This window comes from Gopherus flavomarginatus, chromosome 12 (genome assembly GCF_025201925.1).
Source record: "Gopherus flavomarginatus isolate rGopFla2 chromosome 12, rGopFla2.mat.asm, whole genome shotgun sequence".
Lineage (NCBI taxonomy): Eukaryota > Metazoa > Chordata > Testudines > Testudinidae > Gopherus > Gopherus flavomarginatus.
In genome coordinates, this window is record NC_066628.1 from 14,721,984 (window position 1) to 14,744,432 (window position 22,449).

Genomic DNA, 22,449 nt, shown 5'->3' on the forward strand with positions numbered 1-22,449 from the left:
GGGGTTGATGGAGTTCCGGAATCAATATAAGCGCGCTCGGGGATCGATATATCGTGTCTTGATGAGACACGATATATCGATCCCCGAGCAATCGATTTTAACCCGCCGATACGGCGGGTAGTCTGGACGTAGCCTTAGAGCCTGAAATACTGAGGAAAAGTTTATTTGCATGAGACTCATTACTGAGGTTTTCAGATTCAACGGGTTGTTAGTCACTATAAGGTTACAACATAACAAGGTGTTTTCCAGACAGAACTTCCCACCACACTGAAGTTTTCCTGTATAAATACCTAAGTCTGGGGGCTTCTAATAAAAATAAATTATGAGAGATATTCCCCCCACTGAAGAAAGTCCGCACAAGACCGAAATATCATTTTCATCCCATTTAAGTCCTGTTCCTTGGGCCTGGGCTTGACTTGACTGTATGGAAAATACAAGAGGCCAATTCTGAATAATATCAAATGAACGCAAAACAAACATTCACAGAGTGCCTTCAGATTTTATTTCTACTACAAGGCCTTTTGACAATCAGTGAGTTTCCAAGTCCCATCATGTAAAGAATTATTTGCCATTGACTTTCAAACAATTTACACATCAAGAGATACAGAAGAGGTGCACAGGTCACACAAATTGGACTAGCATCTAATCTTCAACAATCAGAGGCTCTCACTTCGGCCTCCACTACTATAGGGAAACTGTTAAGCAATTGCTGGACTGGTGCTGCTCCAGTGATGGAAGCTGTAGTTTAGACAAGACTCAGCTGTTTCCAACAGCGTTAGACCTGGCTTGTATTAGAAAAGTTGCAATTGTTTAACTATATGGATTTACGATTGATCTTGTTAGACTAGAGTAAAACCCCAATGTAGATGTAGATGCATTCAAAGCAGAGTAATCCTTATTTAAATTGGTTTGGCTTAAACAAATTTACAAGTTCTTAGACCCGGTCATATTGCTTTTTCCCTGCTGACAATCTTTGACTACACTGACAGTTTTCTGAAAATCTCCCCTCATTGCACCCACCCCGGGGCCTGATCCAAAGCCCACTTGAGTCAACTGGAGTCTGTTGATTGATTTGAAGGAGCTTTCGGCCCAATCTCACGGATCACAAATGTAGACCAACTACTGTTGCTTTTACTGCCATGTTGTCTGGCCCTGTTCTGCTCAGGACTAGATGATTCGACTGTGAAAACACAAGCAGCTGCCTAGGCTAGCTAGCTAACTACCTATCTATTGCATTAATGCCATGCTCATCTTCATGGTTTCTGGCTGCTTTTTCTGTGAGGGGCACCTGGGCAAGTCTTTAGTGAATTGTTTTGCAAGTTTCAGGGACACAGTTTAATGTAAGTGATTGTGGAGCAGACGGAAAAGAGGGGGAACACCCTCTCATTGAAGGCAACGTTAAAGGTAAACATGTGCTGCATGTTCTCAGCATTGTAGAACGACACTTCTTCCCCTTCGTAGTCTAGGTAAACCCGGACCTTACTGAGCCTCTCTCCGATGCAAAGCGGGGTGCGTTGAGGGGAGGTGACAGCCCAGTAGCGCCCTCCATTTTGCTGCACTGCCCAGATCCCCTCCTCGGGGGAAAACTGAGTCAGACCTTTCCTCCTCACCGACTCCCTGGCCACCCCAAAAGCCCAGCCGTCTGAGGCCCCCACTTCCACCTCCCAGTAATGCCTCCCTGACTTGAATCCTTCCAAAGCCAGGACCCGGGAGTTAGTGTCGAATCGCTTGGGGTTGTCAGGCAGCTCCTGTTTTCGGCATCCCATCCTCACACTCTTGAGATCTGTGGATAGGATGAGCAGCTGGTTGGCTGTATCAGGATCCAGAGTCAGGTCCTCTGTGGAGAATAATAAGAACAACAAAGTAGAATTACCAATGGAAGGCGAAACAATGCAAATCCCATACAAATGATTAGCAATTTCATATCTGCACTAGGAACTTGATTTCATAGGTGCTGACTTCATGGGTCTCCAGGGCTGGAGCACCCACAGAAAAAAACAGCGGCTGCTCTGCACCCACTGGGAGCCCCATGGGTCAGTGCCACCCTCTCCACACAGTGCCTCCTGCCTGCCGGCTGTCCCTCTCTCCCACTGCCTCGCGCCTGCCCCGGATAAGCTGTTCTGCAGCATGCAGGAAGCGCTCGGAGAGAGGGGGAGGAGTGGGGGCAGGAAGAGGTGGGGAAGAGGCTTGGAGGAAGGGGTGGAATGGGGTGGGGCGTGGGGCGGAACAGGGGAGCACACCCCAGTAACTTGGAAACTACGATTGATTTTATGAATGACCATTTTTCCCAGTGAGGGTAGAAGGAGGAAATCCCATCATGACAGTGATGTCAATGAACAGCTTGTCCTTGTTCCTTCATGTTCTGATGCCTTCACTGCACTGGAAATCACTTTGCTGTGGTTTGAAGGACTAGAAGTAAGCAACAAAGTGCTCTCTGTTGCATCTTACACACTGCCCTGCACTGTCCTTTTGTGAGGTGCATTTTTATGAACTTTTCAATGTTATGAACGCCTCAATCCCCAATTAGTTTGTAAAACAAGGGTTCTGCTGTAATAAAAAGCAACTGATACTTAGGTCAAGTTTTTCAAAATTGGGGTGCTCCATTTTCTGGGAGGGGCCTAAGAACAAGAGAGACCTGGAGCCTCCAGTCCAAACCAGTTCCTAGTTGAGATGGTTCAGATCTGAATTTGCAGCTTTCACTTGCTTCAGCTGGATTTGTGGTGGCTCAGCACTTCTAAAAATGAGGCAACTTATGTATTTAGGTATTCGATGTGAGACACATAACATGCTTGACACCCCATCTTCTAAAAACCAGAACCTCTTAAAAACTGAGTATCCTTAGAATATCTACCAGTCAGTGTTGAAAATCTTGGCCTAAACATATATCCGTACCTCAGATTGGATTCAGATGGGTCTTAAGGAAGGCGGTAGATAAAATGATGCTTTATTCACAAACTCAGGCTTAAAAGAATCAGGTGGCTTAAGGGTATGTCCACACAGCACAAAACCATGGCTGGTCCGTGCCAGCTGAGTTGGCTTTGGGGGTGGGGTGCGGGTAGGGCCGTTTCATTGCTGAGTAGATTTTTGGCCTTGGGCTGGTTCTCAAATCCTCCCACTTCACAAGGTCCTAGAAAGCACAGATGTCTACACAGCAATGGAACAGCCCCGCAGCCCAAGCCCTGCAAGCCTGAGTCGTCTGGCACGGGCCTGCCGCAAGTGTCTAGTTGCTGTGCAGACGCACCCTAAGGCACCTCAAATTGTGACTTTAGGCAGCAATGTTGCAAGGAGAAAATGGCATGCTCTCAAGCAATACAGATGCCTCTTATGAACTGTCAAGTCCTGTTAACATAAGAATTTAAGAACGGCCATACTGAGTCAGACCAAAGGTCCATCTAGCCCAGTAGCCTGTCTTCCAACAGTGGCCAGTACCAGAGGGAATGAACAGAACAGGCAATCATCCAGTGATCCAGCCCCTGTCACCCATTCTCAGTTTCTGGCAAACAGAATGTGGGATTTTAGGAGCATCAGCGATCTGGCTTCCAAAGCCTAAATTCCCTTACGCGTCACTGAAAATCCCAGCTTTTCAGTACCACAAAAAAGGGCCTGAAATTTCCCAAAGAACTTAAATAGGCTCCATCTTTGTCTTCATAGACGAAACCTTGGCCCCACTGAAGTCAGTTACAAAACTATCATTGACTTCAGTAGAGGCCAGATTTTGCCCCATGGTTTTATGCCTGTTGGCCCAGTTTTGCCTCCCTGAAACTGCTTCAGGTTTATGAGTGTTCAGCTCTGGCTGTGGAACTCTTTGCAGGAGGATGTTGTGGAGGATAAGACTATAACAGGGTTCAAAAAAGAACTAGATAAGTTCTTAGAGAATAAGTCCATCAATGGCTCTTAGGCAGGATGGCAGGGATGGTGTCCCTAGCCTTTGTTTGCCAGAAGCTGGGAATGGGCCACAGAGGATGGATCACTTGATGATTATCTGTTCTGTTCATTCTCTTCGCTGCACCAGGTATTGGCCACTATTAGAAGACAGGCTACTGGGTTAGATGGACCTTTGGTTTGACCCAGTGTGGCCATTCGTATGTTCTCTGCACCTGGGTGGATTTTACACCTTGCAAGTTTTTAAGACCAAATTGTTCAAAAATCACAAGTCTGATCCCCCTCCCTACAGAAATCTTGAGATTGGCTTAAACATCACAAAGTTTTAAAAAAACAATGAGCAATGTACAGCTATTTGTTGGCAGGTTTCTGAGCCTTTGGGATGCCCTCTGGTCACATTTTTCCAATCTTTCCACAGGGCTGGGAACTTATTCTCTTTTTAAAAAAATGAAAGCTCAGATTCTCTTGAATCACATGATTTCTGGCACTGGGGCTTTAAATAAAACATCAGCTATCATGAGACATGTGATAAGATTGTGAGAGTTGACATTGCCGTGAATTATAACTTAGGGTCTGATCTAAAACCTGTTGAAAAGAAAATTGGACAGCAATTTGCTTTGGATCAGTCCCTTCTTCACAGTGTGATCTCTTGATTTCTCATGGAGTAAAGGCCCAATGTGGTCTTGTTTACACTTAAAAGGGTTTGCTATCAGTAAAGTATAGCAGCATAGCTAATCATAGTGGAGATGCAGCTGAGTTCTTTTGCTGGTATAGCTTAAACCAGTTCCCTGAATGGAATAAACTGTACCAGCAAGGTATTTTTGCTGGTATAATTACATTTACACAAGGGATGTTACCAGCACAGATACAGTAGAATCTCAGAGTTATGAACACCTCAGGAATGGAGGTTGTTTGTAACTCTGAAAGGTTCGTAATTCTAATCTAACAGTTTTCAAACTGTGGGTCAGGATCCCAAAGTCATTTGCGAGCCTCTTTTAATGGGGTCGTTAGACTTGCTGTGGCCTGAGGCCCAAGCCAAAGCCCCAGATCTTCAGCTAGGGTGACCAGACAGCAAGTGTGAAAAATCAGGACAGAGGTGGGGGGTAATAGGAGCCTTATAAGAAGAAACCCCAAATATTAGGACTGTCTGTATAAAATTGGGACATATGGTCACTCTATCTTCAGCCCTGGCTGGTGGGGCTCAGGTTACAGGCCCCCCACTTAGGGTTGAAACCCTCAAGCTTCGGCTTTGCCGCCACCCCACCCCCACGCCCAGGGTAGTGGGACTTGAGCGGGATCAGGGTTCGGTCCCTGCTCCCGGGGCCATGTAGTGATTTTTTTTGTCAGAAGGGGGTCGCGGGACAATGAAGTTTGAGAACTGCTGCTCTAAACAAAACGTTATGGTTCTTTCAAAAGTTTACAGCTGAACACTGACTTAATACAGCTTTGAACTTTACTATGCTGAAGAAAAATGCTGCTTTTCATTTATTTATTTATTTAGTAGTAGTTTATGTTTAACACAGTACTGTCCTGTATTTGCTTTTCTTTTTTTCTTTGTTTCTTTCTCTTTTTTTTTTGGTCTCTGCTGCTCCCTGATGGCTTACTTCTGGTTCCAAATGAGGTGTGTAGTTGACTGGTCAGTTCACAACTCTGGTGTTTGTAACTCTGAGGTTCTACTGGATACCCATTAGAGGTATGATTTTTTCACATTTCTGACATAGCTATGCCAGTCAAACTTTCTAGACCAGACCTCAGTGTAAGTTTGGCAAAATCGGGACCTTAATTTTCTGTTTGAAATGCCTGCGGAACCAAGCCAGAGGGGATTGGATGAAACCAGTGTAAGTTAAAATCTCTGTGCTTTCCATTGCAAGCTGCAGGCTGGTGTGTGTAACAGGCAGAAAGGACCCAGCTTGACTTGTGGAGCCTCAGTGAGATAACCCATCTTTTGACTCTTGAACTGAGGGCTTGTCTACATTTGAAATGCTACAGCTGCAGCTTGGCCACTGGAGTGCTTCAGTGTAGACACTACCTGTGCGAATGAGAGGAGTTCCCGTCAGCATGGGTAATCCACCACCTCAAGAGGCAGCTAGGTCAACAAAAGCATTCTTCTGTTGACCTAGCACAGTCTACCTGGAGAATTAGGTTAACTTAACTTTTTGTCACTATGGGGTGTGGATTTTTTACACTCCTGAGCGACATAGCTGGGTCAACTTCACTTTTTAGTGTAGACCAACCCTAAGCCAACCACATCTGGAAACCATCGAGAGAGAAGAACATTTAAATTGTCATTTTTCTTCCATGAAAACCTGTAGGCGCCGACTCCATGGGTGCTCTACAGTGGAAAAAAAATGGTGGGTTTAGCACCTACTAGCAACCCATCAGTCAGCTGTTTTGAGAGCTCTGCTGATCAGCTGTTCAGCCATGGGCAGGAGGCGCTGGGGCAAGGGAGCGGAGTGGGGGCAGGAAGAGACAGAGCAAGGGTGAGGCCTCAGGGCAGAGGGGTTGGAGCACCCACCCGGAAAGAAGAAAGTTGGCACCTGCGCCAAACCCCTGTGTAAATTACAACCACAATGTAAAGACTACTTTCCTTTTACCTTTTTCACCTTTTCCCAGTTCATCCTGCAGAGTCTCTGAAAGAAGAAGAAAGTCAGTTATTGTCAGTGCTGATATACCAGTGAGGATCAGTAAAGAACCTGCATTCAGAAGAATATTGCCACTTCAATGGGACTGCTCCTGTGGGTAAGTTCCCAGTAACATGACTAAGGGCTGGACAATCTTAACCTCAAGTAACATCACTAAGCGCAGGTCTACACTTACAACACCGCATCTTGCTTCAGCATAGCTACGTCCCTCAGGGTGTGGAAATTCCATAGAGACACAGATCTATTGACCTAACCCCCAGTGCAGACAGTGCTAGGGCAGGTCTACACTTAAAAAACTGCATCTACCGCAGCTCTACTGATGCAGCTGCTTAGGTGCTTAAGTGAAGACGCTCCGAAGCCGACGGGAGAGAGCTCTCCCATCGACATAGTTAATCCACCTCCCTGAGGGGTGGTAGTGATGTCGGTGGGAGAAGGTCTCCCATCAACATAGCACTATGTATGTGGGGGGTTAGGTCTGCATAAATAAGGGTACCTCCAGACTACCTACCGTATCGGCGGGTAGCTATCCATTTTACGGGGATTGATACATCGGGTCTCAGCTAGACACGATATATCAATCCCCGAATGCGCTCCTGTTGACTCCGGAACTCCACTGGAGCGAGCGGCGGTATCGGAGTCCACACGGGGAACAGGGGACGTCGATCCCGTGCCATGAGGACCCGAGATAAATCGATCTAAGATACTTCGACTTCAGCTACGCTATTCATGTAGCTGAAGTTGCATATCTTAGATCGATATCCCCCCCCCCCAGTGTAGACCAGCCTTAAGTCACTTAAGGGTGGGAGGAATTCAGTATAGCCAACATGGGCAGCGTGTGATTCCCGCATTTGGAGAGTCTGGGCACAAGCACACACGTACCATGGCCCTGCCCACCTGATCCATCCTGAGGCCCACCTCCACTCAGCCTCCTTACCCTGAGATACCTCCCGCGCTCCACTCCCACTCCGCGCCAGGCCCTGCTCCCACTTGGCCCCTTCTCTCAAGGCCCTCCTCGTCCCCTGCTAGCGCCTCTCCATCCCCTCCCTCAAAATCTTCCCATCCACCACTCACACCTCTCCATCTCTCACCTGCCGTTCGATCCTTTCTGCCCACCCCCTTCCTGGAAAAGGGGGTGGACCACCATGGGGTCATGGGGCAAACCCCCAGCATTTTCTCCTGCCCTAAGTGAGCAACAGAGGGGGAAGAGGTGGGGAGAAGTGAGCAACAGGCTGGGGCAGAACCTCAGGGGAAGAGGTGGAGTAGGGGCAGAGTGGAGCCCAGGCCCCATCCCCCACTTCTATGGAGCTTCACTTCCGGTGCTCCAAAGGTGGTGACTGGCTGGTGTGCCTCCGGCAGGATGACCTGCACCACATCCATGGCATTTCCACCCTGCATGGCTGGCCTTTCTTGGGGGGGCTTAGCCTCTCCTGGCCTCTTATACATGCCACCCAGGATGGCCAATCCCTAGCACTCAAAAATCATGAGTCAGCACCACCCCCCAAAAATCATGAGATTGGCTTAAAATATTAATACTTTTCTTATTATTTTTCTGTCCTGTCTGATTTCTGAGACTTTAGGCTACACTCTTGGGCCATGTTCTCAAGCTTTTCTGAGCAACCACATGATCTAGAAACATCCTTTTTTAAAAACATGGCAGCAGAGATTCTCGAGAAATAGGCTGACTCTGGGAAGCTGGGGCTTTGAGCACAGTGCCCAGTGTCAACAGACTGGTGATAAAAATGACAAGCCTTGGCAACCTTGGGAACTTCACCTTGTTGCTTTCCACTTGAGAAGAGCCTGAATACTCAGCTGAGTCACCCTTAGCTAACAGACTGTTTTTGGCTGTCAATAATGAGTGAAAAATCATTGTAAACATTACCATTGCCAGTCACTTCTCAACTGGCCTTAATGTTTAATGGTTCTCTCAAATTCTGTTCCATGGATCTGTCTGTAGTCACAGAGCTCTGCAGAGCTTCTCTAATCTTATTGGGCCTTGTTCTTATTTTTGGTTATTAGTTAAGCAAATTGTTCACTGAAGTCAGCAGGTGAAATTTCCCCTTCTGCAGATGTCTAGGCACCACTAAAAACCTCAAAACCAGGCTTCAGTGGCAAAGGCTCTCGGTTCAGGAGTGAATTTCATCTCATGAGATTTTCATCGAAGAAAGGCCCTGTTGTTTTTAGTTTCACGCATTTGTCATGCTTTTGAAATCTCTTGGCACCATCTACTGGCTGTTCTTGGTTGGTGCAATGATCTGTTAACAAAAAGGCTAAACAAGACGCGCACAAAGAATCATTATCTTTTCCCTTGGGCACTGAACATATCAGTGACCTCTTTAGCACTAAAATCCATAGAAAACATTGCTGAAGACCAAGTAACTAGAGGTTTTGCTTCCACTCACCTTTGAATTTCTTTAACACTCCCTTGAGGACGACAGTCTTGAGAGAGAAATTGCTGATAGAGCTTTTCATATCCGAAGAGACAGGAACCGGCTTCTGAAACTTCAGACCGCTGCTTCTGAAGAAAAAATGGAAATGATTCTATATTATGATGATGATCTGTAGAGCTGCTCCAATGCTCACAAGTATTCACCAAAGTATCCAATTCGTTTTGTGTTAGCGCTTGAGGGTGAAATTCACCCCTCGGGCAGAAGGGCCAGCACAAATTTTAAGCCCCTCTTATGTCTTCTGCCACAAAACTGGGCTAGTCAGACTGAAGTGGTGCTGGTTAGTAGAATTTCTCCAGCTATAGTGCTAGCTGAATATGTTCACTGAAAAAAAATGACAATATTCTGCAAATAACGAATTCAATGTGTAGTATTCATCAAGATCGATCTATCCGCACACGCTCTATCTATCTCACTTATTTCTCAGGGGAACATGTGTAGTAAACCATGAATTTAGCATGCCTGTCCTCACATCCTCTCCACTGCTTGGATGTGATCCATTGATGTCAATGGAAAGAATCCAATTAACTTAACTGGGCATTGAATTAGTGCCCTACCCTATCCTCATCCCATCGGCTCGTCATGGACAGATCCCCAACCACTCAGGGGGCCAGGAGAAGCATGGACAGCGCTGCAGAGATAGGTGACTCCCTGCTCCTCCGGGCGGACATGGGGATATGCCTGCAGGGAGAAGACACTCAGGTCCTTTCTGTTAATGTCTTGGGTTTGTTTTTAATTATTTATCACCACAACTAGAGGATTCAACCCAGAGCTAAAGGACCGAACAGTCCAAGGAGACCAACCCTTCTTCTCACCTTTTGAGTGGGACCTACTCGAGTACTGTACAACATAGATTGAAACAGGAGAGGGAAATTTCCCCATGCCAGCCAAAGAGGAGGAGAGTGGACTGCTGACCCAAGCCAGACAAAGGAGAGGGAGCTGTCCCCTACTTTTAATTGTACATAGCTCTTCTCATCAGCAGACTTCAAAGGACATCAGTATCATGATTCCCATTCACAGAGGGGGAAACTAACGCTCAGATCAGGGAAGCGACTTGCCCATCATCCTCACCTGTAGTCACTGGCACAGCCAGGAATAGAACCCACATCTCCTGAAGCCCACAGTTGCCAACTTTCACATGGTAAATAAGCACCCCGGCTTTCACAATAAACCAAAAATTAAGCTAATCCCATTTCAAAACAAGGCCAAAACAAGCCAATCCCTAAGAACCCCAACACTCTATGTGACTAGATCCCCCCAGTGTGCAGTCTGGGACTGTGGTGGGCCTGCTGTGCACCCCTGCCCCTGCTTGCTAGGAGCCGATAAAAAAGAAAAGAAGAAGCAGCAGCAATAAGATACAACAAGCTACAAGCCAAACAAGCTACAAGCCAAAAACTAGCCAACAAGCAACTCACAAGCCAATTAAGCCATAAACAAGCCCAATTTCTGCATTTTTTTTGTGGGTTTGGCATATCTGCTGAAGCCCCATCTAATGCTTGGATCACTAGGCCAAATTGCCTCCTTTAAACAACAAGCAGGAGCCCAACTTCTTTGTGCCCGAGTCAGCTGGCACAGGTCAGCTGTAGGTTTTTCTTTGCCATGTGGACATACCCTAAGAGACTCTAGAAGTCTTTAGCAGAGCAAGGACTTAAGCCCAGAATTTCAAAGTCCTCCACTAGCATCCTGGCCATTGTGCCATACTTCAGGACAGGGTTATGATACCTTGGTGGGGAAGGCTGTCACCGACTCTGGGTAAAATCCATCTCAGTGCCAAGGGCCTGCTGAGGGAACTATGCAACACTGGAGTCCCACATCAAGGTCTTAAGAGAATGGCCATCGAAGTCACTGTAAAGATGTCCAGTGACCTCAAAGGGCCTTGGATCAGGCTATAAGCGGGGCTTAAGTGGTGGTGTGCTGCACCATGTCTGAGCCACTGTGCCAAGCTGAATTTCATCCTAAGGGTTTAAAGCAGTGGTCCTCAAACTTTCCAGGGGTGGGAGCAGGGCTACAGCTTCCAGTGGAGGGTGGGGACATGGACAGGGGTAAGACGTGAACAGGGGTAAGGGGGCCGAGGCTGGGGCCACAACTGGGGCAGGTCTGGGGCCAGGAATGGCTGGGGGCAGGGCCGGAGCTGGGAGCGGGGCCTGAGCAGAGCTGGGGGTGGACTGGAGCTGGGTGGTGCTCTCCCACGGCTGTCCCTCCTCCAGAAATGTTCCTCCACGCCCCACAGGTTGGGAACCACTGACATAAATGGTGCTCGTGGGATACGTAAAGAGTGAGTTGCATGTTACTCAGATAAATAAAAGCAGGACTCCAGTCTCCATGGTTTTCAATCTGGTGCTTGACTGAGCTCCCTGGTAGAAAAAGGACATCTGAGAGTTTCTGAGGGTTTCTAAATTTCCACAGAAGAAGCTAGAAGGAGCCCAGGGTGTGGGTGGAGTGGCAGGCGCCCTTTCTGTCCCAGGTGCCCAAGTGTCTCTTATTATCTCTGAAGGGCTAACACTGACAGTTCAGCAGCACTCGTGAGAAAAGCATGAGAGAGGGTAAAAACACAGCTCCGTACCTGTTCAAGATGCTCGTCACATCCTAGAAGTGGAAGAAAGAAAGAGATACTCCCTTGCATTCATGTCACTCACTGGACAGGGTGCGTGCTTCATTCCCACCCATTCTGTAGGCTACCCACCAAGCACAAGCCTGTGAGTGCTGCTGTTTATGAGTCCTTATCCTTAACTTCAAACTTGTGCTTTTAGTTCTGAAAGACCCATGGTTCAATCCCCGTCATGGTCAAAATCAAGTCCCTACACTCTGGTGCTTTCTTTTTGCTGGTGGGTGCTCCACCCTTGCTCTGCCCTGAGTCCCCACTCCTGCTCAGCCTCTTCCCCTAAAGCCACCCATCCACTCCGTCTCCTTTAGCCCTTGCTCTGCCCCTCCCCCAAGGCTGCCCCCAGCACCACCTCTTGCTCTTCTCTGTCCTCTCCCCAAGCACCTCTCACCAGCTCCTCCTCACCTCCTCCCCTGACACTCCTCCCACCTACTTGCCACTCGCTGCTCTCCACCCCTCACCCAAGTGCCTCCTGACCTGCCGCTTGCTCCTTTCTGCCCCCTCCTTCCTTAAGGGTGAGTGATGGGGGGCAAGGAAGTGGAGAGGGCCCCCCAGGGAAGAGGTTCAGCACAAGTAGGGCCACGGGAAAAGAGGCCGAGTGCTGGTGAGGCCACGGACCATGGGTTCTGAGCACCCCCTATTTTTTTCCATGAGTGCTTGAGCCCCGAAGTACCCGTTGAGTCAGTACCTATGCGTACACTGACATTCCTCACATTGATAATTCCAGATAAGACATTCCCCTCATTCCTTACATTTTATAATTGCTGAGGGCCAGATACCCATCCCGTGTGTATATCAGCACAGGTGACTTCAATGGATCTGTGCCTATTTTCAACCAGCTGAGGATTTGGCCCTATGGATGAAATGGACCCTTGTGCATAGGGCCCAACCCAAGATACCACTGAAATCCTCCAACCAGTTCTTCAGTGGAGGGTTGTGGTTTGGGCAAAATGTCATTGAAGCTAAGGGAGAATGTCAAATACCTGCAAAATACACATAACCTCTTTTATTGCAGCCCCACCCCCGCACCTAAAATGTAGGATATGCAAGTTTGCCCAGGAATTAGAACCATATGGGCTGGTTACTGGGTGATGGTGTGTGGGTGAACCACACAGGAACAGACTGGAAGAGACACTACAGATACACCCTGGACAATCACAATGTGGTGCTAGCTAAAAGAGGCTTGGAGATATGAGTAAAGATATGATCATCTATTGTTTGTGTCCTCCTATGTTCAGGACTTGTAAATGAACTAGACTGCATGAAAGGTCTCTGACTCCACCACTAACTTCTCCTCCCAACTGGAACAACCTACAAGGCCCCGAATGTTTTAGCTAGCTGCTTGGGCTAACAGAAATAACATGGAGTGGCAGGGATGAATTTCCCTATAATGCACTCTCTTTTGTGTACCAATCCCAATAGCTTTGAATGCAGCAATCATTCAGAAGTAGAGCTGGTTGGATATGTTTCAAATCAAAATTCCCATCCACGCCCCACACCCAGCCATTCATTTTTATTTATGCATGTATTTGGTGGGGGGGGAGTAATGGCCACCATTATTGAGGTGTCTTATTTTTGTAATGCTGATGGGTAAAGGCCTTCTCCTTCCATGCCCAAGAGTTCATGGCCCCAGCCTTACCTTGAGCAACTCAAGCACTGGCTGTTGGATTTTCTCTTTCAAATCTGTTATCAGTTGGTTGAGGAGTGAAATCTCCTTGGAGAGCTCGGTGAGGTTCTCATTCTGCTTCTTGGCGATGCCCTTCTCCATCTTCTCCAGCTGGCCCAGGAGGAGATGCTCCTGGTCGTGCAGAAACTGCCGCAGACCCTCAAATTCAGAGATGAGCATCTGCCGCTCCAACTCTATAGTTTTCTTCAACAAAAATAAATGACCAGGTAGAGGGCAGGTCAGTAAACTCATTTGATGGATTGTACGTCACTGAATGCAATGGTGGCATGGTAGCATGAAGTAGTGAATAGAGCTGGCCAGAAAATTTTGCTGAAACAGATTTCCACTGACGAATACCAATTCACCCAAAACACCCAAATTTCCATAGATTCCGGTGCCAGAAGGGACTGTTGAGATCATCTAATGTGACCTCCTGAATAACACATGATTTAGAAGTCATCCCCCCAAAAGAATTCCTTTTGTTACTAGAGCATATCTTAAATAAATTAGCCTTCCCACTTTTTACCTGCCTTAAGGGCAAGCAACAGGGGGAGGGGGCAGAGAGGAGCGAACAGGGGGCGGGATCTCAAGAGGATGAGGTGGTGCAAGGGCGGGGTCTCGGGGGAAGAGACTTTGTAGGGCAGGGTCTCATGGCGAAGAGGTGGTGCGGGAATGGGGCCCAGAGCTGGTGCAAGGATGTTTCGCGCCCTAGGCGAAACTTCCACCTTGCGCCGCCCCCTATCCCTGAGCCCCTGCCCTGAGGCACCCCTCCTGCGGCAGCCCCCCACCCTCCGCCCTGATGCATCCCCCCCATCCCCAGCTCACCCCTGCTCCACCTCCACCCCAAGCACGTTGTCACTGCTTCACTTCTCCCGCCTCCCAGGCTTGCAGTGCCTAAGCTGATTGGCACCGCAAGCCTGGGAGGCGGGAGAAGTGAAGCAGCCATGGTGTACTCGGGGAGGAGGCGAGGCAGGAGTGAGCTGGGGCAGGGACTTCCCCTGTGTGCCACCCCTACACACACACACACACTTGCTGCAGGCGGCCCTCCCCACACTCCACTGCCCCAGCTCCCTTCACCTAAATGCCAGCAGCGACCAGGACGGCTGAAGATCTGGCCACCGCGGTCACTGCCGAAGAAAATGTCGCCCCCCAAATCCTAGTGCCCTAGGCAACCGCCTAGGTAGCCTAAATGGTTGCACCGGCCCTGATGGGGCCTCTAGGGGAAGAGGCCTCACATAGGCGGGGCCTCAGGGAAGGGGCAGAGTGAGGGGTAGGGCTATGGTTCAGGCACCGGTGCCCTCCCTCCACATTTCTCGGAAGCTTCCAGCACTCCTGCCTCAGGGTCTGATCCTAAACCCATTACAGTCAATGGGAGTCTTTCCATGCACTTCAGTCGGCTTTGACTTTTGTCTTTCTGGGCCTCTGTTCTCCACCTGTAAAATGGCGGTAGTAGCATAGCCCTGCCTTACACGAATGCAGTGAGGATGACAACATTAAAGACTGTGAGGTGCTTAGATATTATGGTAATGGTGGGCTGATAAGAACCTCAGATTACCTATAAACTTGTGAAGAACATGAGTGAATTTCCGCCTTATGCCATCTCTGAACTATAAATAAATTCACACAACCAGTTAGTTACACTCTCATTTAACCCAGTTCCAACCAACTAACTACATATTGGCTACATCATTTATATATTGAGGGTGCATTTCAAGGCCCAAAGAGCTTAAAAACTAAGCCCTGGTCTATACTACAGAGTTAGGACAATGCAAGGCAGCTTGCGTCAACCCAGCTCAGTGAGTGTCTACACTAAAATTTCACTTTCACTGACATAACTTACCCACTACACCCACTTAATAACTCCACTTCCACAAGAGGTGTAGAATCAATGTGGATGTAGTTAGGTCAACACAGTGTCAGTGTAGACACTGCGTTGCTTACATCGACTGTTACTGACCTTCAGAAGCCACTGTACAGTAACAGTACAATCAGTGCAAGCAATCCCAGTGAGGACATGCACCACTGACACAAGCAGCAGAGTGTAAACACACCCAAGTGATGTAATTACTGCATCGACTGTACGCTGACATAAGTTAGGCCAACTTCATTTTGTAGTGTAGACACGCCCTAAGAGGCAAAATGGAAGAGGTGGATGGATGAGACCAGCAAATGGGGAGGGAGTGACAGGGTGACAAATATGTGCATGCCTTTCTGTACGCATCCAGAAGAGGGGAGTTTTGAGAAGGGATGTGTGGTGATGGCTCTACAGATGTTGATGGGGCCCTTCTGCTACTTTAAGGAGATGGTGCAAAGACTAGGGCCTGTGGCCACAGGTGACATCTTCCTCCTGTCCCCAGGGGTGCTGAACCCCCACTCAGCCCCAGGCCCTGCCCCCACTCCACCCCTTCCCCAAGCCCTACCCTCGCCTCGCCTCTTCCTGCCCAGTTCCATCCCTTCCCCTGAGTGGGCCCCATCCCCACTCCTCCCCCTGGAGCACCCCTGGAGTTGGTGCCTGTGCCTGTGGCTGCTGGTTGTGTGCACATGGTGGTTTTATCACCACACCACTGGGGTTGAAGTGCATTTGTACACGTACAGCCATCACACAGCATGGCCGTGCTTGTATGGATGTATTCTGGACAAATATGTATGTGACTCAGCAAGGTATAAAGTGCTCAGATGCTAACACAGCGTGGAACAATGTGTTCTGGGATATCCAGTCATGCAGAAAGCCAGGAGAAAGACCAGGCAAACTGGTTAGACAAGCGTGGTTAGGTGACCCTGGCCACAAGGCACAAAAATAATTGCTGGGACAGCTATCTAACCATCTGCCAGCCTGGCCTTTGGGGTGAAATGTCATCAGAATTTATTACCCAGTGCTGTTAGCTCTCATGATTCTAACACAAGTCTCACTATTTTTAGTGTGCAATACTCTCCCTTTTATTTGAACAGCCTGGGGGGGACATCCAAAACTTTCGGACAACTTGGAAGTGCTATTTTTGAGCTGTGTTCTAGCTGCAAACTGGCAGGCAGTCATAGTCCAAGTTCAGCTGGGAATAACTTTACCTGACTGGCTGCTGTCATTGCCATTCCAGGTTATCAGTCAATGAATGGCAGAATTCTGCCTGTCAGCCTCTCCCCTGCCAGCCCTGTGGCTGTCCCAGATTACTTCTACTCTGCAGGCTAAGGGTATGTCTTCACTTATAAGCCACTACAATACTGTTTGATTAGCATGGAGAAAGTACTCCCGGGGCAGGGACTTTTAGTTGTGTGTTAGTACAGTGCCTAGCACAATGGAGTCTTGCTCTATGGTAGGGGCTCCTAGGAACGGTAATAATAATAATAATCAATAATTAATAATAGCAATATAATAAACAGAAGGGGGAAGGAAGGGCAACAAACTTTAGCTTTGAAGAAATGACATGAAACAGGCACTAGAAAGCAGCAGAGGATAAGGAATGAAATGTATTGCTTTAATGCAATGTATAGTCAAAAACTTCCCCTAGGTTCTTTCTCTTCTTTCACCTAGATTTGGGCTGCATGAATTTTCCAAGTTAAATCTGGATTCCTCCCCATTTATTTTCTTTAAATCAAGCATTTATGTTCCACTCCCTTGTGACATCCTCCTTTCACACCCCATCCCCCCTCAATTTTGAATCAGGCAGGCTGATATAATATGAAGCAGGGGAAACTGTAAATCTGTGTAGAAGTTTGCATGGTACTCAGGCCTCTGAGAATGATCAGGACACGTGAGGCTCTGTGGGGCATGACCTTGATCCAGCCCTGTGGTGATTTGCATAGCTCTCACCAAAGTTACACAGGTTCAACACCTCTGTATTTACTCAGCACCAGAGGAGCTTGTCAAGTTATCAACAGCTCCCCTTTCCTTCTACCAAGACAACAGCTGGTGATCCAGCGGGAGGCCAGAGCCAGCAGTCAATAAATGTTGACTTAAATAGCATTTTGCGCTGCTTGCTATGTAGTTGTGTGGCACTTCGACTAGACAAGAACTACTTTACTTTTACACTGGAAAATCTCTTTGTTGTTGCTGCTGCCCTAAATTCTCAAATGCAATCTATGATTTTTTGCAGGGGAGGGTGTTCCATTTTGAAGGGCCCAGTTTGAGACACCACAAAGAGTCGAGGATTTCAGAAAGTGCTGAGCTCACATCCCCTGAAAACTAAGCCCCTTTAACTCACACTAGAAATGAGACACACATTTTTGACAGGGTAATTAACCTTTGGACACCTCCCACAGGCATGTGGTCAGCGCTTAATTTTGTAATGAAAGAGGTGCCAGGGCTCAAGCAATTTTCTTACATTCATAACTGAAGAAACAAGCCCAGAAGTGCTGGGGTTATGAACTCCCAAGGCAATAAGTGTTGGGGCTCGGCACTGGCACAAATTAAGCACCAGATGTGGTGGCTTCTCCATCCCTGAAGTCTTTAAATAGAGATTGGCTGTCTTTCTAAAAGCTATGCTTTGGCTCAAACTGGGAAGATGGGCAGAAATTACTGGGTGGGGGGCTCTGGGTCTGTTATGCAGGAGGTCAGACTGGCCTCTAAAATCTAGGGCTCCATGACTCTAAGGTGTCTTAAATAGGGCAAGGGCACCAAAAAAGTGTTTGTGTGTGAGGGGGGAAGCATCAAAAATCACAAGTCCCTTTTCAGATTTTAGGCCAGTTTTAGTATTTCTATGACACGTATCTCCGTAATAACCCAATGGGAATCAGGAGCAGCGGAAGGGCCTGTGAAAGTAGAAAGAATTATATTGTAAAAATAAGAATGGATTACAGAAATGCTGTCTGTACCTTTAAGCAGAAATAAGAAATGTTGAAATACAAGTGTCAGAAAAAGAAACGTTAGACATAAACAATAAGTCCACTTAAGCTAATGGTGAAACGTTAACAGAAGATCAGTAATAGTTAGTAAGGAAATTAACTATGCATGTCTAGCCCAGGTAAACTTATCAGATTCTGCTTCCTTTGTTATCTTGTTAAGTTCTCACCCTTTTATCTGTATACATAAGATAATTTGTGTCTTGCATGGTGCCAGGAGCGGTGCCAGGGTTTTTGGCGCCCTTGGAGGGGGTCCTTCCGCACTCCCGGTCGTTGGCGGCAATTCTGCAGTGAGGGGAGTCTTCCGCGGCTCCCGGTCTTCTGGGCATTTTGGCGGTGGGTCCCGGAACGAGTGAAGGATCCGCCGCAGAATTGCCGCCGAAGACTTGGAGTGCAGAAGGACGCCCCTGCCGCCGAATTGCTGCCGAGGGTGGCAAAATGCCGCCCCTCCAAATCCTAGTGTCCTAGGCAACCGCCTAGGTCGCCTAAATGGAAGCGCTGGCCCTGCATGGTGCTCACATTATCTGGGTGTTATTAGCAGAGCGCTGTGCTAATAAAACAGAGTGGTCTGACAGACTGTGAGTCCCGAGTCTAACTTTGACAGGCTCTAAAAGTGGTGGAGGGCTACTGGTGCCTGAATTGTGGCTCTGCCCCCTGCTGCATGCCACCCCTGAGGCACCATCCCTGCACTGCCCCTTCTCCCTGAGCCCCTTCATGTCACCAGTTCCCCCAAGGCCCAGCCCTTGCACTGTCCCTTTCTCCAAGATCCTGCTCCCCGCTGGCTCCTCTCTGCCCCCTCCTGCCATCGCTCACCCTTACAGCCAGTAAAAAGTGTGAGGCTATGGCCCCCTGGTCCCACCTGTTCCAGCGCCCCTGATGGGAATGCAGTGTTACACACTAAGAAGTCTCAAGTTTACCACCGTGCAAACATAAATGTCAATAAGAGTTAGGCTCCTAACTCATTGCTATCTTGTCATTAATAGCAGGCACCCACCAGTAGCTCTTGACTTTTCTTATCATCCTTTGATTTAAATTCCAGCAATTCTTGTCTCTCTTTCTTCAGGAAATCCAAACGGCTCTTAATTTTTTCCTAGGGACAAGGGGAAACATTCTATTTGATTATTATTATTTGTTTTTGTTGGGGTCTTATTGTGTTGGTGTATTTTGTTCTCAGTGCACAGAGACAACACAACAGAAAAAGCTCAGTGTTACTCACACAAACACATTCATATAAATGAAAAGATCGTGTTCGCACACAAAAAGAGGCAGACATGCATACATACAAACAGACAGACAGACATACACAGAGAAGGAGCGCAGTCATATATGTGCACGCGCACACACACACACACAGAAGAAACTCACACACACATATGCGCTCATGTATACATGAGAGGACATTCTCATAGACACAATACTGCTGCATTTATCAGCTGTAAATTCCATTTTAATCATCTTCACTAAAGACATAAACAGAAAACTTAGCCCCGGCTCAGGAGAATCAGTATCTGCAAAAGACCTTATTCACCCTTGGGAATTCTTCCTTGCCAAAAATAGATCGGGAGACTCTCATTCATTTAACCTTTTGTTTTCTAACAAGGCAACTGAGTAAGTAAGTGTTTGCAGTGTCAGAGAGACCTGTAATTTATGATGTTTCAGCTCCCCACAGAAGACTGCTCTGTGGAAAACCTCTGAACTAGGTGATTGCCATGTGCTTTCATGGCCTAAATCAGTGACTCTCAACCTTTCCAGACCACTGTACCCCTTTCAGGAGGCTGATTTGTCTTGCACTGCCCCCAAGTTTCACCTCACCTAAAAATGACTTGCTTACAAAATCAGACCTAAAAATACAAAAGTGTCACAGCCTCACTATTACTGAACAATAGCTTACTTTCTCATTTTTACCATATGATTATAAAATGAATTGACTGGAATACAAATATTGCACTGACATTTCAGTGTACAGTATATACAGCAGTATAAACAGGTCACTGTCTGCAGGAAATTTTAGTTTGCACTGACTTTGCAAGTGCTTTTTATGTAGCTTGTTGTAAAACTAGACAAATAGCTAGACAGTTGATGTACCCCTTGGAAGACCTCTGCATACCCCCAGGGGTTTGTGTACTCCTGGTTGAGAACCACTGGTGTAGCTGTATAGACACAGTGGGGGATGTAGATGATAGAGGGGGGAGAGGGAGACTTGATAAATATAAATATAAATAGACATACAGATCTGATGGTAGACAGACAGACAGATACCTTGTACTCCTGGGCAGCCTCCTCTATGGGCACCACAGTGTGAGGCCGGTGCTCCCGGGATCTGTCACACACCACACAGATTGACCTCTGATCATCCCTGCAGAAGAGTTTGAACGCTTCCCTGTGTTTCTCACAAAGCCCCTCCTCCAGAGCCTCTTTCGCCCCAGGTGCTGCAAACTGGCTGATGATCTCACACATGTTGGCCAGCTGCCTGTTGGGCCTGAAGTTCTTCTGCTGGAAGATCTCCCGGCACTGGGGGCAGGGGAAATCCATCTCCAGGCCTCTCCAGCTCTTGGTAATGCAGGCTCGGCAAAAGTTGTGGCCGCATTCTATGGACACAGGGTCTTTGAAGAACTCCAGGCAGACCGAACAAGTCGCTTCGTCTTGGAGGTTCCCAGGGAGGAAGACAGCAGCCATGGCTCTTTCCCCTGAGAGCAGGAACTGATTTCACTTTAATGCATGCTTGGCACTCAATCGGATGTGGGTGTTCCCATTCTGAGACCAGCTGGTGTCACGGGGTCATATCTGCAGTGTCAAATTTCTTAAACTGGTAATGAGTCATTCATCAGGGCTGCAGCCAGCAGAGGAGACTCAGATGGAAAACGTAGGCAGAGAGGTGCCCAATCCCCGCAAACTCCAGATCCATGTTCTGGATCTGGGCTTGATCATTCTTAGCAATAGGAGGTTGGAAGAGGATGGGATGCCACTCCAGATCTGAATTCCAGAGCTAGATGTAGAGCTGAATGTCATCGCTCCCTAGTGGGCCCAGCGCAAAACTCTGGAGCTGAATTCTGGATCTGTACTTCATAGCTCTTACAGGCCTCCATTCAGGATCTCACTTGAGTGGCTGCTTAAGACCCATTGACTTCAGTGCTTAAGTGCTTGGCTGATTAAGGATGCTTTCTTGAACTGCAGCTATGACAAATGTAAGCAGGGTCTGAATGAGCGCTCCCCTGTCATCTAGTGATGAACTGTGATAGAGGACTTCAGGATCTGCTCTCCCTTGCACTGTCTCACTCACCCTGCCTTGGTGCTCAGCATGATGGGATTGCTTTGCCCAAGCAAAGCACCTGAGGGGTTAGTCCTGGGGCCAATTTTGTTCAACATCTTTATTAATGTTATGGACGACGGGATGAATTGCATCCTCAGCAAGTTTGCGGATGACACTAGGCTGCAGGGAGAGGTAGATAGGCTGGAAGGTAGCAATAGGGTACAGAGTGACCCAGACAAATTGGAGGATTGGGCCAAAAGAAATCAACAAGGACAAGTGCAGAGTCGTGCACTTAGGATGGAAGAATCCCATGCACCACTACAGGCTGGGGACTGACTGGCTAAGCAGCAGTTCTGCAAAAAAGGACTTGGGGATTACAGTGGATGAGAAGCTGGATATGAGTCAGCATTGTGCCCTTGTTGCCAAGAAGGCTAATGGCATATTGGGCTGCATTAGTAGGAACATTGCCAGTAGATCGAGGGACGTGATTATTCAGAAAGGATGTGAACAAATTAGAGAGTCCAGCAGAGGGCAATGAAAACAATCAGGGGATAGGGACACATGACTTATGAGGAGAGGCTGTGGGAACTGGGCTTGTTTAGTCTGCAGAAGAGAAAAGCGAAGGGAATTTGATAGCAGCCTTCAACTACCTGAAGAGGGGTTCCAAAGAGGATGGAGCTTGTCTGTTCTCAGTGGTAGCAGATGACAGAACAAGGAGGAATGGTGTCAAGTTGCAGTGGGGGAGGTCTAGGTTGGGTATTAGGAAACACTATTTCACTCGAAGGGTGGTGAAGCACTGGAATGGGCTACCTAGCGAAGTGATGGAATCTCTATCCTTAGAGGTTTTTAAGATCTGGCTTGACACAGACCTGGCTGGGATGATTTAGTTGGTGTTGGTCCTGCTTTGAGCAGGGGATTGGACTAGGTGACCTCCTGAGGTCTCTTCCAACTCTAATATTCTATGATTCTATGAAATGATCACTTTGGCTGGTGTTGGATCACAAGTCACTTTGTTATTGGGAGCAGGGGCACTAAACGGTGGTTATCTTTGTTGTGTGAATCAAGGGCAATGGAACTGTGCTTGGCATACCCTGACTGAGGGACTCATCCTCAACTAAACTGAACATGCT

General features: G+C 47.7%; 1 protein-coding gene across 1 annotated transcript; it reads right to left on the minus strand.

The window, feature by feature from the left end:
• Nucleotides 1-500: 500 nt before the first annotated feature.
• LOC127032800 (E3 ubiquitin-protein ligase TRIM7-like) lies at nt 501-20,790 on the minus strand. Its single transcript, XM_050920402.1, has 7 exons — nt 20,329-20,790; nt 19,064-19,159; nt 13,210-13,440; nt 11,532-11,554; nt 8,924-9,039; nt 6,477-6,512; nt 501-1,837 (listed from the first exon to the last, which is right to left on the minus strand). Exons 1-7 carry the CDS (start codon nt 20,743-20,745, stop codon nt 1,323-1,325), a joined length of 1,434 nt encoding a protein of 477 aa, XP_050776359.1. The 5' UTR covers nt 20,746-20,790; the 3' UTR covers nt 501-1,322.
• Between the last annotated feature and the right edge of the window lie 1,659 nt (nt 20,791-22,449).

Bases quoted from the DNA above. Each gene is read 5' to 3' on its own strand.
- LOC127032800 (XM_050920402.1), bottom strand. From the start codon at position 20,745: ATGGCTGCTGTCTTCCTCCCTGGGAACCTCCAAGACGAAGCGACTTGT. The intron at 9,040-11,531 runs GTACGGAGCTGT...TTTTTTCTTCAG, and splicing joins GTGACGAGCATCTTGAACAG to AAGCAGCGGTCTGAAGTTTC. The intron at 6,513-8,923 runs GTGAGTGGAAGC...TTCTTCTTTCAG, and splicing joins AGTGTTAAAGAAATTCAAAG to AGACTCTGCAGGATGAACTG.